The 25,910-nt window shown below is 36.4% G+C and overlaps 1 protein-coding gene across 10 annotated transcripts in view; it reads right to left on the bottom strand.

Annotated features, from left to right (window-relative positions):
* The window catches only part of SPAG9 (sperm associated antigen 9), a 63,151-nt gene that overhangs the window by 12,268 nt on the left and 24,973 nt on the right, over window positions 1-25,910 (bottom strand). For 4 of the 10 annotated variants that reach the window (XM_083805687.1, XM_083805685.1, XM_083805686.1 and 1 more), the window contains 20 exons: window positions 23,997-24,091; window positions 19,133-19,286; window positions 15,458-15,668; window positions 14,623-14,722; window positions 13,811-13,932; window positions 10,671-10,728; window positions 9,572-9,724; window positions 9,438-9,489; window positions 8,875-9,005; window positions 7,623-7,679; window positions 6,591-6,764; window positions 5,767-5,896; window positions 5,403-5,495; window positions 4,941-5,108; window positions 4,074-4,245; window positions 3,487-3,714; window positions 2,706-2,901; window positions 1,754-1,876; window positions 1,154-1,234; window positions 606-673 (listed from right to left, as the gene is read on the bottom strand). In XM_083805687.1, coding sequence (XP_083661813.1) covers window positions 606-673; window positions 1,154-1,234; window positions 1,754-1,876; window positions 2,706-2,901; window positions 3,487-3,714; window positions 4,074-4,245; window positions 4,941-5,108; window positions 5,403-5,495; window positions 5,767-5,896; window positions 6,591-6,764; window positions 7,623-7,679; window positions 8,875-9,005; window positions 9,438-9,489; window positions 9,572-9,724; window positions 10,671-10,728; window positions 13,811-13,932; window positions 14,623-14,722; window positions 15,458-15,668; window positions 19,133-19,286; window positions 23,997-24,091 — 2,566 coding nt within the window. Of the gene's footprint in view, window positions 1-605; window positions 674-1,153; window positions 1,235-1,753; window positions 1,877-2,705; window positions 2,902-3,486; window positions 3,715-4,073; window positions 4,246-4,940; window positions 5,109-5,402; window positions 5,496-5,766; window positions 5,897-6,590; window positions 6,765-7,622; window positions 7,680-8,874; window positions 9,006-9,437; window positions 9,490-9,571; window positions 9,725-10,670; window positions 10,729-13,810; window positions 13,933-14,622; window positions 14,723-15,457; window positions 15,669-19,132; window positions 19,287-23,160; window positions 23,895-23,996; window positions 24,092-25,910 lie in introns of those variants that run through there. The other 6 variants (XM_083805691.1, XM_083805689.1, XM_083805690.1 and 3 more) reach the window with 3 other exon arrangements.

Below are 25,910 nucleotides of genomic sequence, written 5' to 3' on the forward strand. Positions count from 1 at the left end.
AGGCACTTGCTGCTTGACTATGCTGAGCATAGAAACGTTGGCCAGTGCTTTAAGAATTTAAATATGCCATAAGGGTACTTAAGAGTTAAGTACTTAAACATGTGAAAGAGCATCTGTTAACAGACAGCCAAGTAAATTATAAAGAAATGTAACTATGTGTTGTATAGGTACAGAGGCAGAGGATGCACAGAAGGTGATAGTAACAAAAGCAGTGGGCCAGAGGCTCTCACACTTTATATACCACATTCGATGCTTCATTCACTCTGTAGTCCTTTAAGCAATAAAAAGGAACTTTCGAGTCAGAATCTGTGGTGGTGATTCCAAATAGAAGAACCTGGGTGTCTCAGAGCAAGAGGAAGAGAACAGGAGATTCCTAACTGCTGCATTTAAAATTTCCCTGAACTTACACCAAGTGTTATGCTTGGTTAAATAAAGTATTAAAAATCTACATCATACTTGAGATTGCAATTGAAATAAGAGATATTTCTCAATACAATCTGCAAAACAGACATTGGGGGACCCATTTTCAAAACACTACGAAAGGCATATTTCTTGCAAAAGTACTATTGTAACTTCACTGTTTCAAGACCTAACAGAATGCTTACCGACTCCTCGGTGAAATATTGCTAGTGTTCCATCAGCTAGTGCAACTAATACTATTCCTTTTACATGTCTGGTAAAAGAAAGGAGGTACAAGAATATAAACTATTAGACTGCATTTCTAAAAATGTATGTTTAAAATAAACTATAAACATTTTAAATTTCAGTATACTTTTTATATTTGCATTAGCCTGCGTGTTTTGATTTCTACAATACTGCTCAACAGAACAGACAGTAACAGTGACTCAAAATCTAGTTCAGATAGCTTAATACACCAAGCTACAATGCTTGAAGGAAACATCAAGGATAACAACCTCTAACTGCTTTGAGTATGCAGCTACAAAGAAACTCAACATTTGAGCGACAGCATTTGCAATATATACAAGATCTCTTAATTTTCCTCACTCGCTAAGCATTTTCCACTGCCCCTCAAAAAATGTGTTCACTTATGGCAGCTGACATTCCCAATACCTAGAGAGGAAATAAAAAACTACTTCACATGTACTTTAACAGAAGTTAATTGTAATTTACATGACATTCTTTCAGGACTTACACGATACTGAGAATAGAATCTTTAAGTTTAATGGCATGGATACATTTCCTCCACTGGGCCACTGACGAATGAACATACAGGCTGAAAAGACAAATCAGGAAGGATTAAAAGCACTAAGAAAGGTCTACCAGGCAGGAGAAAAACACAGGTAAAACCCCTATAATTGAAATCCACAATTGAAAAGAAAACACATTCCACTGAACACTATATAAAGACTGAAAGAAAACTACATTAGCAGGCAGAACAGTTTTTCCAGATACCTAAAACATTACAAAGTTTTACTGCAGATGTATCTACAAAGAAAAGGCAATATTTTCTAGCATAATATAATATTGAATGGTAAGAACTATCAGACCATTCCTTTCACTACAAAAAGACTTTTCTACAGGTAAGCATTACCTGCCAAAAAGAACTTGCTAATCACTTAAAACACTTTCTTTGAAAGTTCTAATGCCCAAAAGTAGCCAAGCATACAAGGTTTTGGCTCTTGAGGGCTTTTTGCACTTAATTTTGACTTGAGACAGTTATCAGCCTATAGGGCCAAGAAGTACCTTTAAAATCATTTTTTTAAATGAATCTAAAAGATTATCGTTTTCTTACCATCCATTCTGTGTTCCAAGCCACATTGTCGGTAAAAGGCTACTCATTTTCTGTGCTTCTTCTCTCACTAGATCTTGCTCATTTGGCAAAATCGCAACATCTTTATATAACTCTGAGTCAGTGCTAAAAAAACAGTTGAAATACATTGAATAAAGTGCACAGATTATTCAGAGTATAACATGGGTATTTGCTTCATTGCTGTTGGCATCTACAGTTATTTTTTTTAAGTATGTAAAATATTTAAATACAGTAACTGTACATAAAAGTACGTCAATCATACAGACAGAAACCTAATAACAATCAATTTCTTCAAACGGACATTTATTTATAAAAGGAAAGTTTAGGTTTCATTCAAGCCTGTTAGTCTTACTGATCTCTCCGGGGCAATGGCAGAAGAGTTGCAACATCAGAGGCATGTAGGAGAAATACTTAAAAAACGCTGCAACTCCCTGACCTCCCAGTAATATAGTTGTGCCTGTATGCAGGGAGTGAAGATGTCAAACTTTCAAACTTGCTATCATTTGAAGTACTGCTTACTTTCAAGCTTCTCCACTGCTGTAACTACTCAGATTGATTATTCCCAGAAAGGAAACATATTTGAACAACCAGCTGGTCAGGAGAAACTGACAGTTTCACATCAGAACAGGAAATTTCACAAGGGGTTTCTAGATCAGTGCCATCAAGTCTGTAAGAGGACTTAGTGACAAACTGGTAGACACTCACTACTACATTCTGTAGGTGTGTGTACTCATGTTCTATGTATTTCACAGATAAAAGACTGTACCCAGATCACCACCTCATGCATGCAGAGCATTTTATAACAAGACTACTTACATAAACCTCAATATCCTTTACAACGAAAAAGGTAGTACTTTTGTCACCATGTGATCCTGAAAACATAGTATTTTTATTTTTAAATACATTTTAAGAGGTATAAGTTTCAACTATGTACCTAGGCTGGTACACTGGAGATGCCTCTGTTGTATTCTGTACTCCCAGTGGATCTGTAAAGACATGCTCTGTGTAGACTCCTGTTTGTGCAATATCAGCTGGGTCTTCTCCTGTCCCTGCATTTACTTCTGTTGCTTCTGTTGCCTCCTCTGCAGTTGGAATGTTGTCATCTACTGAATTACTTTCAGTTGCATTATCTGTGGAACAAAGACTTGAAAAACTGCAAGAGAATTCTGAACTGTTCAAAACAGACAAAGTGTGATACTTAGAATGTAAGTGAAGAGCTGTAACAACAAGACAATCACAATCCAAGTATCTCATCTAAAAAACCCTCTGATCAGAAACAGAGTAAGCTACTGAAGTTTCAGTATCAACAAGGTGTCAAATGCACTTTAAGTAAACAGGTATACTTCAATCTCTATTAAGACTTCATAGGATAAAGCAAATATCCATATCCTTTGGAGTCATGTGTCAAGAGAAGATCAGCGTGTCAAATACAGGATAACTTAAAAGTTCTCTTTAGACCAGGCATAAGACAGACTTCACTCAAAGGAATTTGAAAGAAGGAACTGTCTGCACCCATTTGATACCACTTCCACAAAGCTCTCAGCTCCAATTATGCAACGCAAGTCAGATTTAAAAGCCATTTCCCATACATTACTTGTTTTTATGTCACCACCATTTAAAGGCAGGCTATTGTACTAAATAAACATGCACCATTTGTTCCTCAGCTGCATCTCATGGTGTTTGCCACCCCTGGGATACGTGTATGGTTTTCATACCTGACTGTTTATCTGCCATTGGTGAGCCACCATTTGCATCATGAGCTATAGGTGCTCCTGCAATACCCTCTGCAGTGCAGCCAACCACTGTTATTCCTCCAAGCAAGCTATCAGTTTCCGCAGAGCTGTTGCTAGTCATACTTCCACACAGAGATGACTTGTCCACTTGGCTGGGATCTGCTTCTTGAGACCCTTCTTCTCCTGCAGGATAGTCTGTTTCCCTTGCCCCTGAACAAGATTAAACTTGCATGTTTCTTGTGGGCAAAAAGGAGAGCCACTTTTGTACCGAATAGCAAACTATTAATTCCACAAAACAGTGGCACTACAGCACCATTTGTAACACAGCAGACAAAAAACTTGGTCCTAGTTACTGACATCTCTCTACCTTTGAGTTAATTTTAGGTCAAGAGCCAATTCTAGAGTGGAACAGTAGAGCAGAAATCCAATAGCTTTCCCTTCAACTAAACATTTCTTATTGCCATGTTACAGAAATATTTTTATCACACTGATCTTTGATTTTTCCTTGCATAAGAAAATCTGAACAAGATGCACTTAAAAGTCGGAGCTAAAATATTATAAGTCTTTACCTGGTACACTAGCAATACAAAGCACATGAGAATTGCAAACAATGAAACTGTCCAGAATATTTCCTGGTTGATTAGCATCAATAATGATAACTTTTGTAGCAGAATGTGTGCTAGTACAGATCCAAACTAGACTGGATAATTCTTCCTGATGTTTCAGCTCCTTCTGCTGGTCCTGAAGCAAAATAAAGGCATAGCAGACACGAACAACAGAAGGAAAAAGAACAAGAATAAAATTATTGCTGTTGATCTTACATTATCAACTACAGAAATATACTTATTGCATGTTTACATAGCTTTAATGCCATTGTAAAGTTACAGTTACTGACTTGTCCTCTGTGGAGTTTGAATATTAAAAAAAAAAACATTTTATTCTCGCATGAAAAAAACAAAATAGCTACTACTGCACAATTATACAGCTAAAAAGTATAACGCTAAAAAACAATACTATTTACATGCCAGGTACCATGTCTGGTATCACCACAGATTATTGAGATGTCCCAATGCACTTCACGCCGAAGTTTTAGTATGATTTCCATTCATTGTGTTAAGTTCATAAACTCATGAAAACTAACACATACTTCAGCATTCTAATTTTTTCCTTCCCCTCCAAAACAGACAGCACTGGCATAAGCAGTGCATCATTTTAATGTAAAATTGACTTACTCCTCATTTACCAACAAGCTGGCACAGAAAAAAGAGTCAAAATATTTTAGTTGTTCATTTCAATATCCTAAATATCTTGGGTTGATGATTTCCTGAGAAAAGTCTATTACAAAAACTGATTACCAAATATATTATTAATCTACAGATAAACGGTAAAGGTGTTTAACTATAAAAACTATTCAACATCCCATATGGTGATCTTACCTTGAGCTCTTGGTCTAGTCTATCTAAGCTACTTTGAGATCCTGTGCGCTGCTTGTTGCCATCTGCATCTGTACCAGTCACATCGTTGTAAAATACGCTAGCACCAACCACAGACCCGCCATCTCGCGTTTTCCCTCCTGACAGGTTTACTCCCACAGCACACCACAGCTTGAAAGAAAAATAAATATTTCACTTAAATGTTAAACTAAAGAAAGATAAAGTATGCTAATATCAAAATTATGATCTTTCTGCAGTCCACTTCAAGGAATTCATTAACATTAAAGGCATGTATATTTCCACTGAAGCTTAAATTCTGATTCATCTATGATTTATTACAACTTACAGAACTTCCTAAATTTATAAGCTTTATTACAGAAAATAATTGCATCTAAAGCTAAAAAAAATAATCAAGCTATAGGTCATCCAAAGTACAGTCTTGTATAACACCTCTAAATATCCTACCTTCATAGAGGTATCCTTTTCATCTAAAGGTCTCAGGTAAACAGGTACAGGTAAGTTTTTCATCTTATTGTCACCTTGGCCACCATTTGCTACCTAAAAAAAAAAAAATCAGAAAAACTTCGCCTTTTGAAGACATTTACAATCTTCATAATCAGTTGATCAGATTTTGTTAAACATGCTTAAGAGTGTTGCTTTGTGGTTTTCTTTAAAAAACACAAAAAGACTGACCTTTAACTGTCAAATTTGAGTACAACAAAAATGCTGGAATCACTCAAACAGCTGTGAAATATCACTGTTCCCTAATCTCTTAGAATTTTCCAGAACAAAGTTGTTACTGTTATATTTGAAAACATAAGCATAATACCTGTTTGTACTTCTGAGGTAAACTCCAGCCAAATGCTTGCACTCTACCATCCTCTTTCTGGACATGTGCTTTCACTTGGCGGTACTGTTCTCTTTTCTGCTCTTTGCGTGAGGCTAAACTGGCTTCAGTTCTACAGAAGAATCATTATTAAAAAACCTGTTACTTATGCTCTTCAAAATTCTGTGTCTATTGAGTTTAATGGAAGTTCCAATGACAAGATCTCTGGAAGTATCAGATTATCAAAGTTTTGCAACATCACCTGTATAATACCAGGCTTCCTGTGGGCTATTTTTAAGGGACCTGGGAAATACATGGCAAAAATCAGGAAGTCTACTGTCAGTATCTCTATCGTTAGTATTCTTAAAAAAGAATAACTGCATGGGTTATGCACTTCTACTGGAAGCTGTGAAGTTGTAAACCAAAATGGTGTATTGCCAAAAAGATGCACATGAGAAAAAAATACAGATAGCAGTTAGCCTAACTCATGTTGTATTTTTCTACTGAATTTCAAGTGATAGTATTCATACAGCTATTGCTTAGCTATAATGCTTGGGAATAAAAGTGTACTGAATGCTGCCTCCTGTGCCTAAATGCACTTTATGGAAGGCGGTGATATTTGCCAAACAAAACACTACTGCCGGCTACCCAGAATAATCATCCACCACTGAGTATTTCAGTTAGCACTATGTTGATTTCTTAAGTATCAACATTCACTTCAGGAGAACATTATACTTCACTTTGCAGCAATGCTGTTTATCTCAGAAGACTAAAAGAGTAATTACTTGATAGATCATATCTAGCATTATAAAACCAAAGCGTCTTACTCTTCACTGAGGAATTCAAAGGCTTTAGATTTGTCACTAGGTAATTGAGATAAGGTGCTGCTTCTTTTCTTGACTGATGGAGTAATATGTGACGTTGGAGCATTGTATTTAACATTGACAGGAGGTTCTGGTTTCTTAGCTGTATTGCTAGATGAACTGAAGAGCCTGCTAAAACTGGAGTAAGAAAAAAGGAAAAGAAGAAAGATAACAGTTAAGATTTTTAATATACATCCTGACGTTACTGTGCAGGCAAAACACCACACATGCTAGCCTTCTCAAGCCAGTTAAGACTAAAACTGAAGCCCAACACAGCAGCTACTGCACACTCAGAAATACTCTGAAAGAACAAACACTCATGTCAGTATTAAAAAATCTTGAAGATTTACTATCCCATTTGTTTACTAAATTTAATGGGATCTTCATCTTGAATGAAGATCTATAAGAAACCAATAAAATTAGGATGTGAATATCACAGCTGGAAGACAGTCTTATGATGCATATTAGTTCGTGCACAGTGCATCCTAAAAGCCCCACCGACTCCTAGGCTAGGAAATAGATTAGTTATCAGCAAACCACAACATTAAGAGGATTATTTGATAAATAACTTGTTGTGAGTAATGCCATTTCAGATTTAAAGAGCTTCAAGTTAGAAAGGAAAATTTGACAGACTTCATAGAGAAAAAGGAAGCTGAAATAAATACAATCCACACAAGCTATTCAAGTTTCTATTTTCATAATAAAAAAGAATCCATTAAAATGTTCAGAACAAGTTCTGGTGCATATTCAGCTAGGAAAGTTACAGCACTTTGGCATTTAACTTCAAAGTGCACAGCCATTCATTAAGTGATGCAGCTTACGATATATTTTGTCTTCAAGAACAGCCTTACCGAGCTGGCATGCTAGGTAACAAGAGGAGAACAATTAAGATATCTCTATCTGCCAAAAGATAATTAGCTAACATATAAAAGTGTGCCAGCTAATTGGTTAGGGTCTTTTATTTATTTTGTTCGTGAGTTGCATTTCAATACTTACAACTGCCAAATACTTGATCTCTTCTTTTCTTGCATGGCTGGATTTTCTCTTGATGCTCTACAAGATGAATTTTAAACTTAGTGAGTAAGCATTAATAAAAAGGAAAGGAACACAATGTTCAATTTATTTAAAAAAAATAGGATAATAGATATTGAAAGTATCAAAGCCTATTTCTTCACATTAGCATTTCTAACCAGAGCATAACATTGAACTTCTCACAAGATGAAGCAACACAAACATTTACATTTATTTGCATTGCAAACAACTGGCAAGTGCTCTGCAGACAGAAATCTGTATAATACTTTACAATGAAAACAGCTAGAAAGCAGCAAATCAGAAGGCAGAAGATTTTAAAATGCTTTTTAAAGTATTTTAATCATTGCCTTTATATTTTAAAAAATATTGTTTTTCAACATATTAGTAAATAAATGATATAGTGATTGCTCCTGAAGAGAGAAACAAACAGAAGTAAGACAAGAAGATTTCTACAGGAGAGAACAGCTACAAAAAAGCAAGCCATGGCTGCCTGGGAACACACATTTCTCTCAGACTCAAAGAGAAAATGGCTCACAGGTATTAAAGACGATGACAAAAACAAACGTCACCATTGTACCTGACCAGCAGGCGGCAGCAAATGACACTACTGGATATGGAACTGACTCAGGGGATGTGGCAAGAATAAGTTGGGGCTGAGTTTCCTTTTTATATCATCCCTTCCAGACAACTCAGTGTTCAGAATGCAAATTAGACCAAATTGCATCTTCACTGGTTAATATTTAACAAACCTTGCAGTTTTCAAATTGTTTCCTCCTGATCTACCAAAGTTCTTACACATGAATTACACTCAATCTTGAAGACCAACTGTATTAGTATTTTGATACCTCAGCTGATAACTGGGAACACTAAGATTTGCACATACATACGCAGTATTTTTTTTCCTGTATCCCCAAATAATATTACAGTTTCAAAGGTTTGTAATTGTTCTAAAGTACATGCATTTCTTCAAGGGATGCTTATTTCACATCACATGAAAAAACACATTTTCATGAAGGTTTCATCAAGAACCCATTCTAACAAGGTAAGTTATATGCATGTAACATTAGAACAAACTTATTCACGGACAAGTAGGGAGACAAGCAGAAGGTTGATTAAGGCCTCAGCCTACTGATCAGATCACTCTGTAGTTAAAATCTTTTTCCTTTAAAAAAAACTTGTGAAATCTAAGGAGCTCCAAGAATTTTAAGAGTCTTACCTTATCATCTCAGTCCATCGGACAGCTTCCTGAAGTTCCATCAGCCTCTCTTTATACTGATTTCTTTCCATCAGAACACGGGCCATTTCAACACGAGTAAAACGCTTCCGCTGAGCGGTAGGGACATCACTCTGAACACACAAAAAAAGAATGAACAAAGGAGCACAGTACAGCATTGCAGAGTCAGCCTCTGCCTTCAGAGGAGAGTCAGTTTACAGCACAATTCCAGATTCCAAGTCACTGAGGCTTTGTAAAACTTGATTTTACCCAGTACCTTCTACCTTCACCTTCCTCTCCTCCCATCCTTTGTAATGTAGTTTAATCTGAATAAAAAGCAGTTCAAGAAGAACGTGACATAGTAAGCAGCAGAGAGGAAAGAAGGAAAGCTAGAGATGGTAAGTTTACTTGTGCTCTTTAGGTCTTCTCTGTTTTCTTAACGTGGTGAAAGTTTGCTACTATTACTTATTAAGCGATAAAGCTTAACAGCACTCACTAAATGCACATGGACTTCTAACATCCAATTCTGAATTATTTATACAAAATACAGATGCACAGACACCTACATCATCATCCTCTTTAGCTTTCTGTCTTGCTTCCTCTGCTTCTGCACGAGCTCTAAATACAAAATAAAAAATAGCTGCATTAGATACCACAATAATTTTTTCCTTCTTTTTCATAACTGTGGTATCTAACTTACTTTTTGAGTTCTTCTTCCAGTTCCTTATTCTTCTCTTCAAGCTTTTGCTTTGCTTGTTTTACAGCCTCCAGTTCACCTTGTAGTACATCCTTCTCACAAGTCAATTCATCCACCTTTGCTATCAAATCATTCTTCACTACATTCAGTGCATTTCTACATAAATATTTAAAACACATCATTACAAGGGTTGACTATGGTCTCATAGTTAAGTTAGCTTTAGTCTTGAACTTGGAGATTTTCAAATTTAAGTTTCTTACATAAAGCTACTATAAAAAGTTAGCTTTCCTCAACAGGCTAAACCCTCCCACAAATCTCAAACACTGACAAAATACATTCGCAGCACTGTACTTGAAAGAAGTAGAGACAACTCAGAACAGTTTGTTTACAGGTTGCATTCCTCAACAGGCCTCCAATGGATTAGATTCTGCAGTTACAATTGTGTTTCTAACAAAAGGTACGGAGCTGATCTCATATTAGGGCATAGTAATGTGCGTCCTTACAAGGGAAAGTCATCTTTTGCTCCCAAGGTCTTTAGTTTCTTGAATACCCATTTAAGCTATGTATTAAGCCAAATTACCTACAAATGGAAAATATTTATATACCACCAATACTCTTACAAAAGAGCATATTTCAGATTTTCATGCATGAAGATACAAATTGTTATTGATTTTTTTAAATGAGAAGGAGAACGGAAGACAGCCAGCCACCCATTTCACACAATGTAGTGTCGCATCTTCAGTCCTGATCATGTTACATGCTACTATGGTGTAACTGAATGGTCTGTGCACATCTCTCACATGGGGTTTCACATCTGCCTCTGTTCCATGTTAAAGTCAGAAAAACATTCAGAGACTAAATGTAAGTCTCCATAGGAAGGCATGCCGACAAATTAAGGACAAATCAGGTATATGGTTACTTTCCAATGCATGAGTAAAAATGCGCAGCTATGGAGAGCTCTGAACAGGTATGCTTATCATTTAACACCAAAGTGACAAGAGTTCGGCATTCTTTGATGACAGTTATCTGAGGATTTACTTGGAAGCCTAACAAGGTATCAGAGAAGGGCAGGATTTTTTTTTACATGCACATTCACACTTACTTTGTCTCCAGCAGTTGAGTGTTTTCCAAAATAAGGTTTTCTACCTCACGACCCATTCCTTTCCAAAGGAAACAAAACACATGAGATTAGCAGATGAAATGGTTATTTTTACAAGCTATGTTTTACTTTATTTGTCTAACAAAAACTGAATGTTAACTAGGAAGCTTGGCAGAAGAACTGAGCTATCTGAAGTTTCAGGACCTACCTTCTACAATTAGCTTTCCCCTCCACCTTTTCAACCTGCCTTCAATTGAAGACTAAAAGCACCCCTGGCTGACAGCAGGCTAGAGCTACCTCCACCTATTCTATACATTTTGAAGACGTTACAGTATTACTAATTAAAAAACAATAAAAAAAAAAACAAAATAGCATCATCGGGGAAGTACTAGTCCATTAAAAGTTTAAAATGCTTGTCTGTCTTTTATACCATGTAAGATTCAAAAGCATATAAATGATAGACAAAACGTGCTGAACAAAGCTCAGATTGCAAAAGCCCTGCAGACCTCCCCAGAGCAAATGATACCTTACCAAAGAAATTATGGTCTTTAAAGCCCATGCATTCCATGTAGAGCAAAAACAAGAACAAGAAATATTTCATGTAAGGTGTAGTATGGGTGAAGAGCAATAAAATATTTAGATTTATGAAATAAGAGTGAATTAAAACAAAGCCACCACCAATAATTTGAAGTGAAATGTGATGTGATTAGAAGCAGGATTTACATGGAAGATGTTAAAAAAAGTTAGGCTCGTCACAACCATTTCTATTGGTTGGACCTCTTACAAAAAAGAGTAATTTAATAGAAGTTCATCTTGACTTCTGTGAAATAGTTTAGAAGCACAATACTTAGAAATGCTAAACCATTCGGTATAAGATTCAAAGAAATATGCTACTACAAAAAAGTACACTTAACTCTACGTAACTAATTCAATATTATTTAAAATTCTGGAAATTAGTTTCTTACCCCTACTGTTTGCATGCATAAAGTAGTCAGTTATAGGATTTTTTAAAAGCAACTTTTATAAGAATAATCGCTTTACATCCTGCACAGCAAAATTACTTTCCAATTAAACCTCCCACTGTTATCACATTGATGATAGCAGAAATTATGCTAATTCGAGATCAACACAACAAAGAAATCTCTTAATGGTGGAGGCCTTTTAAAATATTCTATAAGCACAACCTTTCAAGCAACTTTGATAGACTTAAAAGATATTTTGATAACAAAAAATGGTACTTAAATAGGCATGCAAGTCAATCTCCTCTCTTGAAATTCCTCTCTCTGGGTTTAGGATTAAAAATAAATGACATTTAATACTGAAGGAACTTGGATCACCTGAGGTTAATTTATCAATAACTAGAGAAATTCCTTACACTACAATCATCAAGGGGTTTTAATCAAACAGACATTGCTTTTTAGATGTTTTCAGTATGCATAGATAAAACTAGCTAGGATCACTTCCAACAGGTTTCAGGATCCTTTATAATGCAAGAACAAAAACTAAAAAGCCAAGAGTGCAAGGGCAAAAAAAATGTTACCAAGCAGGGAAAAAATGCAGAGAATGTATTTTATGAGAGCAGCAGCCAAGAACGCCTAACTGTAGAAGCAACAGATTTCAAAGAATTTTTTTTAAAAAAGAAGCATACACACCAGAATATTCCCCTGGGTATGCAGCCCAAGAGAAAACAGATTAGAGAATCCCAATTAAGTATTTTTACAGATCTCAAAACTAAAAGTAAATGGTCACTTAAAGTGGAGCCAAATGCTTGAAACACATCAACTATCCTGGATGCAGATGTCGCTTTTAAGCACCACAAAGTAGTTCAGACTATGGTTGTATTTAAGTTAAATGGTGATTATGTAGTCAAACTATTAGATCACATTCTGCATAATGTACGTTTATAGCAGTATGTTCATTTTCCACATATACTTGTATTTATGGCAGGGGTTTTTACCGAAAATGCTAATGAAGACAGTAAAACCTTTGCTACATTATACTAAAAAGTATATTATTTTTGCACATGGAAAAGTATGCATCATCAGGACACTCTGACAGAAATTGGATTGCTTTAAACAATTTATCATTCAAATAAGAGACGGAAGTTGTTATATCTTAATATTTCTCCAGTACCTACATTTTTTTGCACGCAGAATGTGTCATTAGTTGTCCCCGTGACAGAGGGCAAAAGTTTTGGATGAAATATGTTCAGCAAGAATGTGATGGTCCTCACCGCTCAGGATTCAAAGCAGTATAGAATAACATCCATGAAAATTCCTCTCTCAGACTAGGCCCATTACTCAAGTGGGAAATACTTGGCAGAAATGTCCCCTACATGATATTAAATAAGTTTCTGGTAGAAAGCAGCCACCAGAAATCCAGACTGCACACACAGTAGGTCTAAATTATTAATAATCTTTATTTCTGGCTTCTGACAGGGCAATTAATGATTTTCTATAGGCAATCTAACACATGCACGAGATGCATCTGTATTTTATATGTATTCCATAGTGCCAGCTTTCATTAATTCAAAATGAGGCGTGCACACTGATATGTCCAAAAATAACTTGTGATAATACTAGACAGTAATTTATAGAAAGATCAATTTTTCCCCCCACATGACCTTTTTGCTCCTGATCAACTCATGTCCCCAAAACCTCCATTTTGTTCAGTCAGCACACAAGCAGCAGCAAGCCACTTGGTGGGAAAAACAGAAATGTGTTTCTTCCCCTTCCCCTGCTTTTAATTAATAGTTTGATTCTCAAATTACCACTGCTGCATTATACTGCGATTTTCTTACAAACCATATTCCACAGAGTTGTGATAAAGCCAGGCCATTACAGACAGGCATAACCTGAATTAAACTACCTCAAACTAAAAATTGCTTTGGTCAAGATGTTATCTGACACAAAGGTTTTATATTATATTATACTCTGTTTCAGTTTTCCCTATAAGTACCAAAAAACATTATGGCTGATAGTATATTTCTTTTTTTTTTTTGCATAATTCCAATAACCACCTTAGGATGACAGTCAAATATTTTCATGCAAATGACTCCTAACAGTTAGTCTAGTAAGGACAATTAAACACTCCACTAACAAAGAAAACTCCTCTGAACAGGATCTTTAAAGAACCATTCTTACCCAGTAAATCTGCACCTTCATCCACATCTCCAATTAGGCCAGAACCAGCAGATGACAGCTCTTCAAAGAGTGACTCTGTATTACGGTCAAATGCTTTGTTCTCTATGCCTTTGGTAGGAGTGCTATTCAAAGAATTAGAACAAACATATCAAAAAAGGCAGAAAAAGTCTATTCTCACTCTGAAGAATGTTTTCTCCATTTTTTTTTTTTTTTTTTTTACCAATAGTTCATTCTTTACCCTATAAAAAGGGAATAAGAAAAATTTAGAAGCTTTTCGCTTAAAGCCCTAAATTCTATTTTTATATGTTTTCCTAACGTTACCCTTCATAAGCAAATGCCTGCAAGAAAGCAGACTCAGGCAAAGGCACTCTACCAGCAATGGGATTCTCCCATCAGAATCTGATAAATGCTGTAGCCCTTGAGGAGTCAGTCCTAAATCCAGATTTTAAAGACTGAGTGAAAACACAAGAGGTCAGCTTAGCAAACATATCTTGAAACCCAGATTCGGGGAGAAAAGGCCTCTTGGTACAGACCCTCAAAATATGGAAAGAATATTTAGGTATTATTAAGCCTGCTGTAATATGAAGTACCCTGCACATTCACTTGAAGTGTAGCGACAGAATGAAGAACCGCTGTTACACTTAAAACCTCCTGAGGAATCTGGGGAAAGAAACAGGGTCACAGAAGTAGGAGATTCATTATATAATGCATGACCTCGGTCTTAAAATTTCAAAACAAGTAAAGAGATCAAAACTGAAGTCTGGTACCTTATAAAATTGGTTTTCCTACTCAAATCACACCACACAGCTTACCTAGAACCCTTATATCCACTGAGATCTTTATCCATATCCAGCTCTGGAGTTGACTCAATGATGGCCTGAACTTCAGATTTTTCTTCATTTTCATTTCCACCTAGTGAAAATCAAGTAGTATGTTTCCATAAATCAAAAATCACTTTAAATTGTGTCACACCACATTACAGACCTTAATATTGAATTGATCATCAACTTAACAGATTTGTGTTCAGAGACTTATTTAGCAACTAAACAAGATCTGTGGATTTTGATTCCCTAGCACAGACACTGGAATTTCTAAGCAAGTCTCTCTTATAAATCAAGTGAAGTTTAGGAAAGTTGTTGTACAGCAGAAGTTTATTTGAATGCAGTTTTCCAACGCTCTTAGAAGACTTCAGTTTCTTTGGCATCCACACTGAGTAAACACTATTCTTGCCTGTAACTGGATAGCAGTTCCAGTTGCAACTCTCACAAGTAATAGGCAAGAAATCATTTTTTAGAGAAGGCCTCTCTCTAATCACAAAATGGTCATTATTCCTTGCTACTTTTGTATTAGCTACTAAGTAATGTCTACCTCATTTCATGACTTTGTGTCTAGATGAGTGTTACTTCTGCTGCTCACAAGGGAATGTCATAAATTACTCCAATTCTAGAAAAATAAGGACTAACACCACCAATAAATAACAGACCTGTATCTCTCACCAATACTTCATTCTCCTAAAAATATCAAGCAAAAAACATTTATCACTTCTGGCAGAATTAAGGCATTTCATTAAGGGTTACGTATAGGTAATTATAATAATAATTCATTTATTCATAATAATTCATTTACTAAAAAGTAAATGCGGCTCACCAGTGGACACATTTCTTGTCTCTTGAGCTACCTGTACTTCAATATTCTTGCTTACGTCTGGCTTTTCATTCTGCTTATCTGCGCCCTTCGCAAGTCCTTCAACATCTTCCTTCTGAGGAGTTTCAGCAGGCAATGCAGGTACATCTGAAGCAGCCGTGGATGCTGGAGTAGTAGATTTTGAGCCTGCTTGGCTAACATCAGAGAGCTCATCCTAAAATGGATGAATTAGCATTGAAAAATCAACATAAAATATTAGAAGAGTCATAGTTGTTTCCAAAGAACAAGTGCCAAAATTCCTCTGTTTTTCTGAAGAATATGCAGATCTAAAGAAATAGGAACAGAAAGAATAACTTGAGCCAGTATTGCCAGATTCATGGCTGTGAATAGCTAATGCTGTGGTTTCACTCCTGTTAAGGAGGTTGTAACTACAAAATACACGTCCTTATTTTAATACTATTTAAAAACCAACAGGTTTATGATGCTTTTCTGTTAAGTATTACACAGCAGTGTGTATTCCCATATTAGAAATCCTTCTAGCTGCACAGTAAATTGCTGACGGTCTTCCCAAAGCTGCTCTAAAATGTGCTTTTCCAAAACTTGTATAATGTCTTAAAATAGCTTCTTAGAGAGTAGATAACTCAAGTACTGATGCAGAACACGCATTTAACTAGTGTAGAACTATAGCATAGAGAACTGTACCAGCATCTTAACCGTGACTTAAACGGCAGCATACCAGTGAACAAGATCTTTCTGTAGATACAAACACCAACTGGTTATTTAGGCCACTGTTTTCCAAAAGCGTTAGAGAAATATCCTTGGGAAACAGATGAAATACTGAGACTGCTACATGCAAAATGAAGGCAGGAAAGCAAGTCCTGACAAAAAGCTCTTTTATGGTCTTGTTTGTGAATCAGAGGTGAAAGCAAGGCTCCTAGGTATCTCGTGACATCTAACAGCATGCATCTGTTAGCTCAGGAAACCAAAACATGACAAGAAAGAAGGATGTTTATATTTTGTGAAGCTTTAATTCATTGTACTGCTCGCATCCTTTTTCAAGAAGGAAGTGAAGCTGAATTTTAAGGTTGCTTAAAAAACAAAAAACCTTGCAAACAGACACATTCTTAGATTTGCATTAAGTGCAATATTCATAGCAAGTGCAAGATTACTAGGAGTTGTAACTTCTAAATTTTTTACTTTTGCTACTTCCGTGCAAAATAAGACTTTATTTTCTAGGGGCAGGGAGGAAGACACACATTTATATCTGCATAAATGAAAAGCTTGCATCACATAATAACATCTCCACTTGGAATTTGAAAGCGTTGGAAACAAAACTCTTGCCATCAATACCTTCTTATCAGTTAGGAATTTGATAGCAATTGATTTACTAATCTTGAAATTACCTCAAAAGAGTACATTATTCCACAGCTACTCAAGAAAACAAAACCCAGATTCTAAGGTGTTATATGAGATACTAGGTGTCCATTTCCAAAAAAAACTACACTATTTACCTAATTGCTTATTGAACTGGTGAAGTTCAGCCACTGGATAATGATTCATACTTCAGCACGTAGTTACAGAAAGCAGGAAATGATACTTCTTACCAAGGGAACCCAGAGATCACACAAACACAGAATAAAGTCTTAAGAGAACCATTGGCTCTGTTCGAACATCTCTACATCTTTGCATTCCAAAAGCATCCGCTAACTGATGCGACACAGACCAACCACTGACTTTCACACACATTCTCAAGAGAAACATCTTGATAGCAAAAGAAAATAGTGAAGAAAATGGCCCCTTGCTTAAAGGAGTTTCAGGTAACCCCGTACTTTACATTTCTGACTTAGCTATCTACTGCATCTTTTTTCTTTAGCTAACTCTTAGAAACAATGATCATTAAACTATTGTGAATGTTTGGTCTAAAAACTAACGAAAACAAAATGCAACTCCAAGAAGTGCAGGAAAATCAGAATATTTCAAAGACTAGGCATTTGAAAGTCAGTGCTGACTTAGCAAAATTGACCTTTTTGGCAGTGTTGCCAAAAGTTTTCCTGAATACAGCAAAATTAGTTTAAAAATTAGATCATTAAATCTGGAGTAGTTGTGGCTCACCTTCAATACCTTGCAGAAATAAGCAGAAGAGAACGAATGGAACATACACAACTGTATTGAGTAATATCGGAATACAAGGTACTGTTCCTGCTGTACTGTTCCTTCTGTATTCCTACAGATTACCTTGCCTTTTTAGTCCGGGTTTCTCCCTGACACTTACTGTTGTGATACTTTAAAAGGAACTACTGACCAATGAATTGCAAACATACCTGAAAGCAGCAGAACTTTACTAGTACATTGTACTTCTTGTTAAACTATTTAGAGAGAAAAATCAGAATTAAAAAATTTCAAATTCTGGTTATGACCTCAATATCTCATGTTATCCACAGGTTCACTTCAGAAATTTTACATTCACAAGTATAAATCTGCTTTGGACCAAAGGAACTTATTCTGACTGAATAGGCTTTAAAAGTTAGTTTGCATTATTTTGTAAATTCTTCTAGCAGAATTGAGAGGACCTACACCAAGAAACCTTTTTTTGATGACATAGAGTAGCCATTATAATTTTCTAAGGGCACAGGATGGGATCAGAAACTCCCCTTTTTATTCCACCTCCACCTATTCTTAGTCATAACTAATTCGGATTTCAGTCAGCTCTCCTAAAGAGAACTCTGTCAATTTGTTGAAATCAATTGGCATGGGACAAAGGAAACAGGAAAACCAAGATCCAAGATGGAACAAAGGGAATAGTTTGATAAATGACATTTTTTAGATTCAAACTCCTGTTGTCACTGATACCTTTTTATAGTTAATCATCACATACTTCCTATTACCTCCATATGACCTCTAGATAAACAAAACCAAGTTCTAGTTGTTTCTGGATTGCTTTTTATTTATTATCAGTTTAGTATTCTTCTGCTGTATATTAAGTTCACTTAGGCGAAGGAATTTCCCCTCAGCTGCACATATCTTCAGAAACAACAGCACATCATGCCTCCTAGAACACCTTGCCAGCACCAGGAGACAAGAGGCTTTACACAGCCTGGAGTTCTTCAGCCTGCAGCCCCCTGGCTCCTGCTGTGTTCGTGCACCCTAGTCCCAACCACCAGGTTCACCACACTCCCAACACCACTCCTCTATTTTTCTCCTTTCTGCAGCTTGCTCTATGCCACCTCGCACTGCTGGAACACAGAACACAGAACAATTGGAGAAATTATAGCCAAGTTACACGTAAGAGAAATCACATCACAAGCTAATTTAGGAAAGTTAGGTCACTCAACTCTATGGTATACCACGTTGTGTGTGTCTGAGAGAAGGCAGCGGCTGCATTAGAGTACTGCCTGTAGCCAAAGCTTTCCTTCCAAAAGGATATTGAATCGGCAGACCTGTTTACACTACCTAGCTACATACCTAGGCTGTAAAGAAAAAGTGACTGGCCTTTGGAAATGGTCCTTGGTCAGGAAAAAACACTCTTGTGAATACGAGAACTACATTACCACTTGTTTGCAAAATACAAAGCTGTTTAAATGAACGTGATTCAGGGTCCTCTCTGAACCTACTGTTCTCTACTGGCAGCAAACTGTAACCTTTTTATGGGGGTTTCTCCTAATGCACAAGGCAACTCACCTTCAGGCTTGTGTGGGACCGTGGCTGGCTTAGCTCGTGGAATTTCCAGTGCTCTGACCCAGGTGTTTCTCCTGCTTCTCTCTGAGCTTCAGGCGTAAGTAGTGCATCTCCTGGAGGTAATGGGAAGATGCCCAGTGATATTGGACGCTCCTTTCTGTTTGAAAAAGAGACAGATTTTGTCAGTTATTTCAGATGTCACACAGCTTCTTTTCCTGTACACCTCTGAAATCAGCAGGGAAGCGGTAAAATTACAGTTTGAAATGTTCATAGCCTGTTCTCTATTAAACATAGAATGCAGCATATGCAGTTTGTATTACAGCACATACTAATTCCCCATTTCATGTGATTTGATTAATTGCAGATTGGGCTATTCCCTGGCTTTAGGCAGCAGCATTGATTGCACTGAATCTAATCTATAGCAAACTAACAGAAACATAACACAAACAGCAGTATAAAACAAAAATGTCTACTTCAGAAAAATTACAGTTTTCAGCAGCCACTCAAAATACTTTTTTTTTTTTTTTTTTGCAAGATACACTCTAAGAACTTCAACAGCTATATCATTAATTGAAGCATTTGGGAAAGTCATAAGACATCAACCAAAAGTCCAAATTTAAGGTCACATGAATTAAATTAATTTGTGTAACTGGGTAAAATAAACAGGTCAAGGAATTACAAGTGTTAAAACTAGCCCAGCTGAAAAGTTTATAGTTTTAACAAAGATCAGTTCAGTACTCTGCTTTACTGTACGGCCACAGAAAAACTTGAAAATAGCAAGAAAAGAGCAGACAGTGCCATAACATGACTGCTTCCATAAGCAGCAGTACTAGCTTAATGTTACATAAACTACAACTTAAGATTTACTTCAACAACATGGAAAGTAACTTCATCCTAGCTCCTCACTACCTTCGCTAACTTTATCCCTTCTCTATAACAAACAACACTTGGAAGTTCCAAAGCTTTGTATGTTGATCCCTTCCACAAAAGATTCCCAAATCCAATCTTGTTATCAGTGAACAGAAAAAGATTAATTCTTCCTGATAGCAAGAGACAAAAACATTGTGTAGAATACAATTCATGGGATGTGAGAGCCAGCCCTGAAAGGGAAAAATATCAGCCAGACTTAGAATTGAGACAAAACAAGGTATTTGTTGAGTTAGAACAATGAAATACAGAAGAAAAAATGGGACCATAATCAACTAGTGCAGCTCAAGCAAAGTTTCCAGTATACTGAAGACCAAAAGATAGAAGTGCACACAAGTGATGGCAGAAGACTGTGCTTCATGAGAAAGCATTGCCAGTAACTATCCCTACAGAGATAATCCAAACAATATTATGACCTGAGAGATTTTGTATATTTTAGCATTATGAGACAAATCATGTCCTCATTTTTTTTAAACCAGGCTTTTCACAAATTAAACATAACTGTGACAGAATTCTATGCAGAATTAGTACCTACTTATAACTCATATGCAAAACCACAAAAAGGAATGTTAAAAAGCATAGGAAAAACTTCTTTATATTGTAAACCAAGAAGGAAAGTTCGTCAAGAAGTAACTGTATTTAGCAATTAATCAGTGAACTCCTTTTGGAAAATTTTGACATCAGCAAAAATAGCAATATTTGAATAGTAAACAGTTTGGAATGAACCTTTGCAGTACAGAGGCATAAAGATGCTCCCCGTCACAGGAGTCTCAAACTCTCACATTGCTCATATCTTGGTCTTTCATAAATATCATTCCAACTTCAATTGTTAATTCAGGAGTACTTTATTAGCAGCGCAAATTAGGCAGCAAAGAAAGTAAAGCAAAATCAACCAGAGTTATAAAATAAGAAGCGTCAGATGGCTTACATTTTTCAAAGTTACTGCTCTGATAAGTTTTCATGAAAAAATAGCCGAAGAGCTAAACAGAATTTGATTCCAGCAGTTACCGCTAGTGTAATAGGTGCCGCTTTTCTTTAGATTTCCCACAACTCTAATGCATGCAGGGAACAAAGGATACCACATAAGCTTAAGTTATGATAAAAGCCTGAAAACATTTCATTGGTTAAGAAGTCCGGCAGGGAAAAAAAGGAAAAAAGAATCCCTTCAGTCCAAAAGAAAGCTTATAAAGCATGCATTGTGAAGGGCCCTTTGCTTTGGAAAACGCCTCCTGGAGCAATGGTTCGAAGGAGACATATTTGCTTGCTTTGTAGTCTTCTGAATAGAGAATCGAAACAAAACAGGTACCAGAAAAAGAGTTCTCAGCTGAGAAGTGCTTTTTTGGTGGAATAGTTTTAAATACATTTTATAATGAACCTATTTTGATGTGCTTAAAAACAGTTCAGGTGCATTGCAAGACTGCACAGTAAATGAAGTTTGAAAAGAGGCCTTATTTTGGACATTAAGACTTATTATGTGGATGCTGGATGCCTGCATTAAAAGAAATTATCTAATTAGACTAAAGCAATCTCAACTTATTTACAGGTTGTTGACTATTCTGAAATAAAGTATGGAAGCATTCACAGGAACCTTTACGATAAACACCCAGATGCTCTGTTTTAACAGCTGGCTAATGTGAAAAATGAGACAATTCTTTTATGACTGGCTTCCTTCACCCTATGTTTTTACCTTTTTGATATGAATAATAGACTAAGAAACTAAGCTCCAATTCCTGTAATTCCTAAAATATATTACTGGGAAGAGTTGATGGGGGGGGGGAGGGGGGGGAGAGACAGCTTCCAAAAACACTCAAATCCATTAAATATTTACCAGGGAAGGAAAAGCACATTACAAAAACACCTTAAACTATCTATCTGACTCCTTAAATATAGGAGCTGTAATTAAGTTTTTTGAACCTGAAGTTCAATATTTTGCTGTGCTGCTTTTGTTTTGTTTTTAAGAATTGGGGGGTTATTTGTTCTGGGTTTGGGTTTTTTGCTCCTCTTAAACAAATACAGCCTAACTAAATCAGTCTAGATAGTTACACTGTTTCTGTGTATTTAATATGCACATTTATTTTCACTAATAATAACGTGGTTTTTAAGCTACTGATGGACTTGAAACCTTTGGAAAAACCCTTCTGTGCTCTGAGACCTAAATTGAAAAGCATACTACCATACAGCGGCTACATGCACCTTGTATCAAGGAGAACATCACATGGCTCTTTCAGAGGACATTTCCCATTTCCAGCATTTTTCACTCTCAAAGTTTGTTTTTGCCTTTTTTAAAAAAAATTAACTTCACCAATAGTGGAAGTATTTCAAGTTTTCAGGTCAGCAAGCTACATTGTAAGTTTTCCAGTTGCTCTCTTTTTGTAATTATGGTACAAAAACATATCAAGATTACTTTTGGTAACCATATTCTAATGTATGTCTGGTACTGCTCCAGGCAACTAAGACACAGAACATAACTTGAGGGAGGACAGAGAGCTGGCAGGTTGCCATACAAGTACAGAAAAGAGGAGAGGATAACATTCGGCTGAACAATAGTGAATAGGCTTTAAGAGCTCTAATGCTTAAATAATGAAAGATTTTTTTCGCCCCACGAACCAATAAACTTTTTTTTTCAATAGCGTAATCAACTAATTACTATGTATTTGAATAATTATCAATTTGCTGATCTTATGCAATTCTTTAGATTAAAAATGAATGGAATATATTAATACAAGGCGTCAGTCTGCATACATTTATGGCTACACACAGTCAGCCAAGTACCTGACAATACAACGAACATGAGCTTGATCCATGACATTATCACCACAGCTTTTTTTTTTTGCTGGTTACCATCAACCAAAACAATAGCTTTTTTAAAAGAACAAAAATACATTAACAGACCTTGTAACTTGCCTAAGCAAAAGGCAGCTAAATTTGAATGTTTAAAAATATTACCATGTCCCAGTCCATAAACATTAAGTTTATAGAAGAATTTGAAATTTATGCACAATTTGCATCTTTAATTTGTCCTTGCTCTTTTTGTTTGACAAGAAAAGAGAAAGCAGAGAAAAAAGAAAGAGCAGGAGAAGCTGAGGTTCAGTGGGTCAGAGTACCTGAGTATCCTTGGTAGGTTCTGCGTCAGAGCTGGCACACCAGTAGAAATAGAAAAGTGCACAAGCAGCAAAACAGAGAGAGATACCAAGATAGCCGAATTAATGACCACCGCCCCGCCAACGAAGCCAAACACAAATAGCAGCATGCATCCAGGATTCATGGCGCTGTGCTGGCATGGTGAAACGCCGGAACCAAGAAGGCTACACAGAGGCTGAGGGTGTATCTTTGTAGGCAAAGTCTGTCATTCAGCCGCTGCCACAAAAACAATGCCATCAGCAGCAGCTTTCCACTCTTCTGCAGCAGCTCCAAAGCAATGACATCACCTCTCCTCCCCCTCGCACCGAGCCGCCGGGCTCCTCGCAGCATCTATGCAGCGACGCAGAGACACAGCCAGCCCAGGAGTTCTTCTCCCCTCCTTCCACGCAGAGTTCATAGGCTAGAAAGCTCAAAATCTGCATAATATATTCACACTGAGCCCTTAGAACAAGTGGGTATCAAGATACACACCATCAACCTGAACACAAAGCAATGGCACGGTATCAATTATTTTGTCACAGCTGCTTACATTTTTTTCCTACCTACCTGAATGTAAACACCAAAAAAAAAAAGCTGAAATTGAGATATACTTTGTACGTTAGACTTTATGTTTAGCAGTACAACAGCAAAGGCTTTTCTCTACTGATTTCTACGCTATTCTCTTACTGCATTCCAATCATACAACAAATCTTTCTGATTCAGCCAAATCGTTGTTGTAGGATTAAAGAACAAAGTCTTGCAAACACAAACGAATGGATTTTTCTTTCATTTCAGGGTGAGAGCATAATAAATAGCTTACCTAATTCTACTGTGCGTAGTGGATTCTAACTGTTCGCCCCCTGTTAGCTGATGAAGTTTGGTTCTTTCCAAGTGCTCCATATAATTGTGAATCATCTGTTTAAAATGACAAACAGTAAAATTAATACTATTTACGTTTAGTACAGTTGCATAATTTTTAGCTAATACAGTATAATTTTTCCCTGTAATGCTAAAAATAGGGAAAGCACTCAGAAACATTAAATAGATAAAGAAAGATGTAAAATTATAGTGTGTAAGGCCACAAACCAGCAGAGAATCCCATAATTCAAAAAAAATAGAGAACTTCTGCATTCATGCACAGGAAACATCCTAACAACATCCAAAGTGCCTGTGGTAAATTCAAAACTCTTGTTTATAAGTGTCATATTCAAATCCATTTTAGGTGCTAAGACCTCTAATTACATCAAGGAGATATTCAAATTTACTATGACATTTTATTGCCTAATTGCAAAAAATCTGCAAAGGTCAGATAACATACACCTCAAATATTATACAAAATGACTATAAACTAAGAAACCGATTATTTTCTGTGGGCAGAAATACGAAGTCAGCATCTCTCCTTTCTCCCAACATTTAAATAAACTTAACTTCTCTTATGGAGAATACAGCAAGCTTTAGTTTCGAATCACCTAGATGGACTTCTCATAAAAAGGAGGGAGTGCCTGTGGATTATTAGTCCTTGAGAAGAGCTTTGATCACTTCCTCTCCTTCTGTGCAGAGACAGCCAAGGGCCAACATGCTGACTCCTGCAGTCATGACTTATTTAACGCACCCTGATTCCAATCAGCCTAAGGACAATGCTGCTCAGCAGACAACTGATCTGGGTCGTGCATGGAGAAAAGTAACAGGTATTGCCACATCACTCTAAAAGGCTAATTTGGACATATATCTTCAGAATGAAAACTAGGGAAGTCTGAAGAGCATTGAAGCCTGAAGAGAAGCCTACGTGACTATTTTTAGCATTTCTGTGCTCACATTCAACACTAATAGGGCACTCAGAAAAGGAAAAAAGATCATAGGTATATTGCACAAGAATTCAGTGTAATTTTTTTCTGGGATGTATTCAAGTCACGTCAAATGCTTCTTTCTGGAAATTACACCTATTCTGTAAAACTAGAATTTCTTAGAATCACCGAATATCCCAAGTTGGAACGGATCCAACAAGGACCAACATGTACCATGTCCAACTTGGGCGGATGCATTTTCAGAACATCTTGATTAACAGATATCTATACAACCAATATTATATAACCTTTTGTTTGTGAGGACATGTTCAAACTTCAGGACTAGATTCAGCAAGACCTGGAAACCTCCACCTACATGTTTCTGTCAAGTCAGGGTTGATGTGTCCAAGGCTACTAAGACTGGAGTTCACTGCAAACACCAGTTGACAGCATCAGCTACATATGAATAAATATTCTTAGTCTAAGATTCTCATATTATGAACTGATTTAAGATACCCTGATTGATAGGTATCATGTAAATCAATGTTACATGACATACAGATCTTTTCCCTGCATTCAACTGAAATACTTTTTTCTGATTCGAATTGTATTGTCTTGCTATTTTTAGAGAAACATTATATAATGTACTTTAACTGCTGTCAAAAGCTTACAAAATTTATCCTCCCAAACGATACAAATGCAGCGTTTTACTACAACAATCTCATTTGTTTTCTGAATTATTTTTAAATGCTTGCTTATATGCAAAACAAACAAAAAGAACTGAAAGCTCCACCTTCAACTACCCAATGGTTTTTTGTTTTTTTCCTGTTTCCATTGAGGAATCAAAATCAGGCGTTTCAACATTTCCTGTGTAGAGTTTTACGAGGTAACAAGTCTATAATTCAGATAAATACAGAAAACCCAGAGAAAAAAAAATAATGTATTAGTTT

This window comes from Anser anser (genome assembly GCF_964211835.1).
Source record: "Anser anser genome assembly, chromosome: 19".
Taxonomy (NCBI): domain Eukaryota; kingdom Metazoa; phylum Chordata; class Aves; order Anseriformes; family Anatidae; genus Anser; species Anser anser.